The sequence below is a fragment of the Lampris incognitus genome, chromosome 9 (assembly GCF_029633865.1).
Source record: "Lampris incognitus isolate fLamInc1 chromosome 9, fLamInc1.hap2, whole genome shotgun sequence".
In the NCBI taxonomy this organism is placed as follows: Eukaryota; Metazoa; Chordata; class Actinopteri; order Lampriformes; family Lampridae; genus Lampris; species Lampris incognitus.
Genome location: NC_079219.1, coordinates 16,673,247 through 16,682,700, shown reverse-complemented (window position 1 = coordinate 16,682,700; position 9,454 = coordinate 16,673,247). Strand labels below are relative to the sequence as shown.

At 44.5% G+C, this 9,454-nt stretch overlaps 1 protein-coding gene across 3 annotated transcripts in view; it reads right to left on the bottom strand.

Annotated features, from left to right (window-relative positions):
- Window positions 1–2,223: 2,223 nt before the first annotated feature.
- Window positions 2,224–9,454, bottom strand: part of si:dkey-33i11.9 (synapse differentiation-inducing gene protein 1-like) — a 56,872-nt gene continuing 49,641 nt past the window's right edge. Inside the window, exons 3-4 of one of the 3 annotated variants that reach the window (XM_056285566.1) lie at window positions 3,877–4,028; window positions 2,224–3,303 (exon numbers count right to left, since the gene is read on the bottom strand). In XM_056285566.1, coding sequence (XP_056141541.1) covers window positions 3,879–4,028 — 150 coding nt within the window. In that variant the 3' untranslated portion in view covers window positions 2,224–3,303; window positions 3,877–3,878. Of the gene's footprint in view, window positions 3,304–3,876; window positions 4,029–7,164; window positions 9,342–9,454 lie in introns of those variants that run through there. The other 2 variants (XM_056285567.1, XM_056285565.1) reach the window with 2 other exon arrangements.

Genomic DNA, 9,454 nt, shown 5'->3' with positions numbered 1-9,454 from the left:
GTGAGTCGTTACCCCAGGTGAGAGTGACCGGGAAAAGCTGGTTGTGCTCCTTCTTGGGCTGGGGCTGAGGAAGGGTCGTCAGGCTCACTAGGACACCCCTCGCTAGTGAGCCGGGTCTTTTGGGCGAGTCGGGCAGGCCTTGATGTAGTGGCCCGACCTCCTGCAGTAGAGGCAGAGGTGGTCACGCATCCTCTGCTCCCTAACCTCCAGCGGGAGCCGTGACCGACCCAACTGCATGGGCTCCTCCTCCGGCCTGGATCCAGAAGCCACCCAGGGTTGCGAGGGGGAGTGTGAGGGTGGAGAGAGCCCACGGGACGCTGACCCAGGGAAGGCACCGGTAGAACGGACGGGGGTTGGTCTATGGGAGGGGCCAGTGCGCGGGGCGCATTCCTGGCGCCGCTCCCGCAGGCATTCGTTCATCAGGAGGGCGAGGGTGATGAGCTCGTTGAAGAAGGCAGGGCGGTCCCGAACGATGAGATCTTTGATGGGCTCGCTCAGCCCCCTCCTGTACGCGCTCTTGAGCGCAGTGTCATCCCACCCACTGTCTGCCGCGAGTATCCTCACCTCCAAGGAATAATCTGCCACCGACCTGGCTCCCTGTTGGATGGAATGGAGGCGGCTGGCAGCGTCCTGCCCGTCAGCTGGGTGGTCGAAAACCAGATTGAACTCGCGGCGGAAGGCATCACAGTCCGACGCGAGCCGCTCGGTATGGCCAACCGCCGCTATGGCCCAGCTGAGGGCTTTGCCGGTGAGGAGGGACATAACAAGGGCTACCTTAGTCTCAAGTGAGTCCTCAACAGTGTGACAACACCGAACGACGTGCCAGCCATTGTCGTGGGAAGTGCAGCCAGGCCCAACCACAGAGCCCATTGTGTTACTTTATTTTCTTCCTTTTAATGAAGGCGTGTTGAGTGGAAACCTGTTACAGTGTCCTCAATAGCTTCACCAGTACCTCGGCATCCACCATAGGGGGTACCGTGGCCGTCAGTACGTACAACCTGTGATGTCGCATCATCTCAAGTTCTAGTGTACATGTGATTACCTTGGAAACCTTCTGATGCTGACCTCTTTTTACCTGAGTTCCCCCTCACCGAGGGAACTGAAAGTGGGTACCACTTACGGAAACTGTCACAGGGATAGTTTCCAATCACATTATGGGAACTGCTTTGCAAAGAAGAAAAACCAGCATTGCAAGTGTTCTTGCAACACATTTATTTCTGTCATAACCGCCTCTAGTAGATGCAAGGAAGTAGTGTGGGTTAGACCACAGAGTGAATATAACTATTTAAAGATAATAAGGGTTAGACTACAGTGTGCATATAAATATATATAATCCCATACCCTTTATCTGTAGATATACTATGTTTAGCAGGTTTTGGCATTTCATGCCTGTTACAGTGACAAAAGCGGTTCGTGCAGTGCATCCAGTAATACTTAATTTACTTAACAGAAACTCCATTATTTCTTCATCATAGCTTTATGCATACGGACCTATACCTTTGTACCTACCTATCTACCAACCCACGCAGGTTTGAATTGATTTCAAATATTGATTGATTCATGAATGCAATAACATAGTACGAATTACTGTAGGTTGTAAAGATGATATGGGGAACGATTTAAAAACACAAGAGTTGTGTTAACAGGCCAGATGCTCTTATAATAATGGCTTCCTGCTGACGCCATCACCCATGCCCCACCACACACAGCGTCGTCGACATCGTCTTTGTTTTGCTCAGCTGCTGTCAGAGACAATGAATGTGTGTTGCAGTGTGCATATGAGAGGACTGAATGATTTCAGTCCAAAGAGTAGCAATCCCCCATCTTAACATACGCACATGCATTAATTTTAGTTTTCAACAGCTTTTGCTTTGACAGGCTGGATGAAAAAAAGGTTTGCAAACTCACCTCAAAGACACAGCCTTCATGAAGAGAGTAAGGCCGGTTGAGAGGTTTACATGGACAAGCTCAAAAGTCAAAGGCTTGCTTGTTCCGATTCATGGCGGTGACGGAGCAAAATGCTTCCCTCGAGGAAGGCATCCTAACCTTACTGTACATGTATACTCACTTGTTCCAAACCTTTATACTGGTGTGTGTGTGTGTGTGTGTGTGTGTGTGTGTGTGTGTGTGTGTGTGTGTGTGTGTGTGTGTGTGTCCGTTTCCAGCTGCATAAAACTAAGATGTAAATTTAGTGTGCATACTCCAAACAAGAAAGAAGAGTCATGACACATTTTGAATTTAATATTGTGGACAACAAATATATTCAAAACATCCTCGGGGGTTGTACTTGAAGAATGGCTATCCTGTTTGTCATCTGACCTTAAAGGGACAGTTCACCCCAAAATCAAAAATACATCTTTTTCCTCTTACTTACTTGTAGTGCTGCTTACCCGTCCAGATCCCTTTGGTGCGAGTTGCTGAGTTTTGGAGATATCGGTTGTGGAGATGCCGCCCTTTCTCGAATACAATGGAACTGGACGGCGCTCGGCTCATGTTGCTCAAAGCGCCCAAACATTTGAAAAACCCAACAGCAATGTCTCTTTACATAAATCATGACCTCGTTTCTCAAGATAGTCCACAGACCTCATTGTGAGCAGTTTCATGTAGGTGTCGTTCAGTCTAAGAAAATAGCTCGTCAGCAAAACGATCTAGATGGATAAATAGCACTACAGGTAAGAGGAAAAACATGTATTTTTTTTTAATTTGGGGCTGAACTGTCCCTTTAAGTAAACACAAAAATACAAAGCATAACATGATATTTATTAAAAACTAGAAAATATTGTCCAAATAGTTGTAAAAGTAACATGGTGCAAAAAGCGGGTGGCAGGGCTGTAAAGTTAAAATGTGTTCAGCGAGGCTTGAAAATTAAAAAAAGCAAAACAAGATGAAGACCAAAAATGTAAAAGGCACATCTCTACATCTACTCCCACTTGCCTAAAACTTTTTACGTCACATGTATGTAAATGAACCTATCCGGTGAATGTCACTTAAGCAATAACACCCATACAAACCCAGGGGAGCGCCTGCAGATCGCTAACAGCTGCAGATGTTTCTGCAGTCTACATTAAAATTGTGCTCGGGAGCTTTTGTTAAACATTTTCCCCAAAAACAGCATCAGTCTCCTGTATGTTAGACGATTCCCTCTGAGTGAATTTGTGTTGGGTGTGACTTCGTCTTGATCCCTATTGTGTAGTCTGGTGAGTACACATGGCAAAGGCCCACCCTTCTCTCGCTCGTCAGGGTTCCCACAAATCCCGGAAGGCCTGGAAATGTAAAGACGAGTCTTCTGATCATGGAAAACACCTGGAAAATTACACACTTTATCAAACGTCCTGGAAAATTATGGCGGTCATAGAGATTGTTTTAAAATCGTGTTTTTGCCTGCTGACATTGCATATTGTTAGTGTATTTTTTATTATTTTTTTAGCAAATACTGCATATTTTTTTAGCAGCTGAGATTGTAATTCAGTGCTTGATGTTTAGGGGGACTGTTCAATGACCAGCTAACACAGTTACACAGTACATAGTTAATATTGAATAATATGTCCTTCTGTGTGCAATGGCTGTCATGTATCCAGGCAAGAGTCCTGGAAAGTGTCCTCAAAATGTTCTGGACAGTGATTTCCTAAAAAGAGTGGGAGCCCTGTCTTGTTGATAGTGACTGGAAGGGAGCGAATTGGCCGTATCATGTGAGAGGAGTTGAGGGTGGAGACTGGTTTGTTTTCATGCAATTATATCATAGAATCACTGTAATTGCCTGCACCTGTGTGTGTGTGTGTGTGTGTGTGTGTGTGTGGGTGTGTGTGGGTGTGTGTGGGTGAGAGAGAGAGCGAGAGAGAGATTAATGGTGGTGAAGAGCAATCATACATAATATACCATTAATGGCTCTTAAAATAGACAAAGGAGAAACGGATGAAGCAAATGGTCAGGATGATCCCGATCCCCAGGGCGGCGTGGTTTAGACGACGAGCCACTGCGCTGCTCTGGTCTGCAACCACAAGGTCCCCACGTTGTACTGCTTTTCTGGTCTGCACGACAGGGAGACAAAGAGCGTAGGGAGGGGATGACAAGACAAGAGACAGAGGAGGCAACAGGGCGGAAGAAAAGAGGATTTCAGATGGGGAGGCAGAGCGGTAGAGATGGGAGTGGAGAACCAGAGAGGGAGAGCGATGGTGGTTGAGGATGCAACAAGTTGGTGGGGGGTGGGGGATGATGAAACAGAGGGGAGAAAGTAAAAGGAAGAGAGATAGGATGGCAAAAAGGGGGATGGGGTAAGGGGGGGATGTGCCAGAGGAGAAGGAGGAGGAGGAGGAGGAGGAAGAAGAAGAGGGAAATGGAGGGTGAGGACAGCAAGCACAAAGTGGAAGATATATTAGACATAGTTCAGGGTGGGTGAAAGTGGTGAAGAAGAGGGAGGATGGAGGGAAAGAGGGAGAGAAGATCAGGAGAAAAAGTTGAAGTGGAGGGTGGTTGAGGAGGAATTAAACTGCTTAAAACAAAACATCAAAACACAGATCTCCCACGCCCTCATTTGAGTCTTACCTTGACATCTTCTTGAAGATGAGTCATCTCGCAATTTGGGAAGGTTATCATACAGGGGCATTTCTACTGAAAACCGAGCACCTCATTTAAAACCAAAGCGGACTGCTGGCCACAAACTAGCTTGCCATGTTACAGAGAGCAGCAAATGTAGGGTTCCTTTTTTCCATGAGACTAAAAGTCAAAAAATTAAAAAACTCAAAAAAGCAAAATTTTGACACCAATGAAATCGAGAAACACCAAAGAAAACGTAGGATGCAGATGCTTTCCTTTGGTAAACTTCTAAACGTACAACGAATTTGTTCCCCTTGCTGATCTCACTGCTGCTGCACCAAATATAACCACACGGCATCCATTCTTCTTGTGACAGGGAAATTAACTTACATACCATGATGAGCTTTATAAATGTCCAGCCTCATATATTCCCCTCAAAATATATTCTCTTAACACAAATAAAATCGGAGATGCATAAAACAGGGATTTACAGGACTATAAACCCAAACAAGGGACCTGAGTGTAATAAAATCCATGCAGTTGATACCGACCAACTGCCTACGCGTTAAAGGAAAATTCCATTATTTTATGACCTAGGTCTTATTTTCTTCGATTTCGCCATCATGCATGTCGGTTATATTATCATTTTACTCATGGGCTTCATCCGAGAGATTTCGGACCCCTGCTAGACACAATTTTACAATGGCGTCTTACAAGGCAACTGAACCCCATCCTTAAACCTGCCCTTACGACAAATACAAGTACAGTCCCTTAGTTAGACTGGGTACATAATGTCCCATTATCTATGACTTCTCAATTGTGCTGAGCGGGTAGTGAGCTGATGGGTACTAACTACTACGTACCTATGGTAAATACAGCCTAGTCATTCCTGCACAATGAACAAGGAAGTAGCTTAGCAAGAACACTGATAATATCAGACATTTCAGGTAATAACTTTTAACTTGCACTTCTGCATTTACTTCCAAATATGTGGGTTGGGTTAGACTGAACTGGACTTGTTGAAACCTGTGTGACGCTCGTGCTCTCCATTGTGCCCCATTAAGATGCCATTTTCAAGCTACGTCTAGTGGTGGTCCTTTGCCCATTGTTATCATAACTGATATGCACAATGGCAAAACCCTGTGAAAATAAAGAAACATAATTATCCTTTAATTTTGGGGAAAAATACTCTTTTGGGAGCACTGTTCCAGTTCCCCCTCACAAGTTCATCCATCCATCCATCCATCCATCCATCCATCCAAGCCGCTTATCCCAATTAGGGTCACGGGATGCTGGAGCCTATCCCAGCAATCATTGGGCGGCAGGCGGGGAAACACACTGGACAGGCCACCAGTCCATCACAGGGCCCACACATTCACACCTAGGGACAATTTAGTATGGCCAATTCACCTGACCTACATGTCTTTGGACCGTGGGAGGAAACCAGAGCACCCAGAGGAAACCCACGCAGACATGGGGAGAACATGCAAACTCCCCACGGAGGACGACCCCCAAGGTTGGACAACCCCAGGGTTCGAACCCAGGACCTTCTTGCTGTGAGGCGACCACGCTAACCACTGCGCCACCCCTCACAAGTTCATTCAGTTACAAATAGAAAAAAAAGTTTAAGCATGCTTGTCTTGCATTTCAGAATTTGGTGTGACGTACCAAATGTTTGTCCCCTGTCCGTATGCACCTTCAGATCCCACCACCTACCAAAGATCTTGTGACCCACAACACAGTCTCATACGCTCCTTTAAGACGTGGAGCTTTCTGGTAATCTAACTGAAGCTGAATGACTTCCACGTTCAGGGTTGACACAATAAAGCAAAAAGGTGTGTAATGACTGGCGCTACTCATGCTAGGTAAACATCGTCGAGGTGGATTTCACTCTTGAAATCTACAGGCAAGCCGCTCGACTGTGATAAGGACCAAGTGTGCAGGCGAAGCAGGCGTGTCAAGCAGACAGACCGGCCTGGGCAGACAGATGGATAAGCAAAGGGGAGACAGATAATGTACAGATAGCAATACAGATAAAACGGATAAACAGTGATTAGAGGGGGAGACGAGGAAAAAGGGGCTACTCAAAAAGAAATCGTTAACATTTAACTTTGCTCCTGCTCAAAGCCGGACTCTCTTTCCACCGAGCACCTTATCAATAGAAAGAGAGCAATCTGGCCCATAAAAAATCTAACAATGACTTTTAAAAAGGACCATTTTTTTGGCAGCAAATGTTATCTTTGGAAAAGGAACTGGGCAAAAGATTTTTTTTATGTTGCCAAAAAAACAGTTCACACATGATTACAGCTCAGAGCACGACTTTTTTTAAAGCATCATTACAAACCTTTCTCTCATTAAGTACATCCACATGTAAATGCTGCTGCTACAAAGGTCAAACGGGATGAAATCACAACCAACCGCAAATTGCACTTAATCAGCTGTCGACGCTGTGTTGACACTTTATCAACGCAAACAGCAGAGAAGTCGTGACTTAATTTGTGCCCCAAAGCTAGCTAGCTGGCTTTGCAGGATTTGAACACAAGTCGAAAGCATCGACGTCACGGGGGGAATGTCAGAAAGCATCGATGAGGTGGTAAATGAATGAGGACAAGAAGAAATGCAAATGAGAGGTTTTCCTTTCGATATACTTTAAACTTTATTTATAAAGAAATTTGGTATGCTGTTAAATCAGGATCACAAACATGATTCTGACTGAAGGCCTTTTTTTTTGGTTTATGAAAATAACAAAGGGATGACACGACAAACAAGTCATTTGACAGATTTCACAACTCTCGAATAAGCTCAGCCCGTTTGGTTATAGGTAACAGTGCAGTTGCAAATGGTGGCCATGTTGTCTCCCTATTTCACCTCGCCAGCAGACTGCTTCAGCAGGGCCATTCTGTCAACCTTAAAACATGAAGAAAACTCAAAGTGCTCAACTCTAAACCAAAACATGTTACGTCGTGGACATTAAAAATGACCGCCAGAAAGAGAGACAAATGCCCACTAGTGTGGTGACCTTTAAGGTCGGAGCCAATGGGACTACAAACATTTGGGCTATAAGCCTTATGCGTCTTCAGCGACTGTCCTAATGTCCCTCTTTTCACGGGATGCTATTTTTGCATCCTGGGATAGGCATTTTACTGTACTGATAAATCCACGTCTTACTTTTAGCACATCATAAGGATAATAAATTGTTTCAAATTTATGGCCAGAGTGGGTCTTCTTCCAAAGGAGCTGTTACGTGGCACCCATAACTCAACCTGGCCACCGTTTCTCAAAGGCTACACCAAGCAGCTTAACACGCATCAGACTGCACTAAACAAGTCTTCCTGAAAACTGACTCGACTGAACAAACGATTAACATGAATTGCTTTGGGTATTACACGTCTCCTGCACTGCATATCTTGCTAGATCTATGTGAATAAAGAATCAGACTCTTAACTTCTGTAAGGCATCAAAGTTAATGACCGACATTCGTCACGTGACGACCAATGTTTTTGGGTGGATAATAATATAAACAGCGAGTGTCAAAAGCAAAAGAATTTGGATGAAGAGCACTTAGGAAGAGCTGCGGCGAGAGCAGCCCCCTGTTGTGCATGGCAATGATTTTATGTCTGTTGTGTTGAAAAATAACATATTACATATAATCAGGTTACATTGAATTATATTGAAATAATTGAAAGGGAGACTTAGAAACGACATATAATCTGTTTGAGATTGAAATCGAAGCATGTAATATCAGAAACATCTGTTCAAAGACAAAAATGGGTGAATTTGAGGCTTTGTAAAGTACAATTAAGCTCTAATGATGACTAAAATAAAAATAATCACAGTCTGCCCAAGTAACTGGATATGATCAATTTACTACTCTAACGAGCATGTACTCATTAATCTGACATGGATTACATTTTGAAATTAACCTTCCCACCCCTGTGTGTGTGTGTGTGTTGTGTGTGTGTGTGTGTGTGTGAGAGAGAGAGAGAGAGAGCGAGAGAGAGAGAGAGATTTAATGAAGGTTTGTCATTGTTTTCTGGTTGGGGGAGCGGGGGGGGGCAATTAGCCAACCAAAAGACCAGGGGAGATAAGGCACTCATTCAACTTGGCATCCAGATGTGAATTTTGTACAATTTCGACATGAAATGACTGCAGGAGCATGAATTCAAATAAAGGATTGATGACCAGTAAAACCAAACTGGTAAACCAGAGGTTATTCAGTCTAAGATTTTTCTCTATTACAATGAGTGATTGAGTGCTGCAATGCACTCAATCACTCATACAAAAGTTATATTCAACAACAAATCAGAGATACCAAAATATCAAGTCCGAATACTTGATTAACAATGCTATTACTCTGGATTTCAACACTTGATGATGTCAGATCACAGGGTTTCTTGTTGCTGAAACTGATGCTGAAACTGATGCTGAATGGGGCTGATTAGTGCGTTGAGTGTTGTTTATGGCGATGCTGTTAGTAATTTGTATGTATGAATGCAAAGTGATACTGGGGACCATTTGACCAATTGGGTGACAATTTCTTAGGAGGTACCAAGGTCCAATATGAATGCTTCTTCGCGATGAACAACATTCCTGGTGAGACCAGGTTAGCCAGCGTAAAGTAGGTACTGGGGTATGGGAAAGATGTGGAAAGGACATTAGTGGACACTTGAAGTGAAGACGACAAAGTAGATGATGGAGAGGATAATGACGCTGACACCAATTCCCAAAGACACGTGGTTCAGCACTCTGGCCATCCTGCTGCTCCTCTCCGCGGTCGCCAGGTCTCCTGCATGGTTGGCATCACGAGTCTGAGGTAGGGAGGGAGGGGGAAGAAAGTGGAGTAAGAGAAAGGTGGGCAGAAGGGTAGGTAGGACAGAGGGGAGGCAGAGAGGAAAGGGGAGGAGAAAAGAGGAGGAATGTA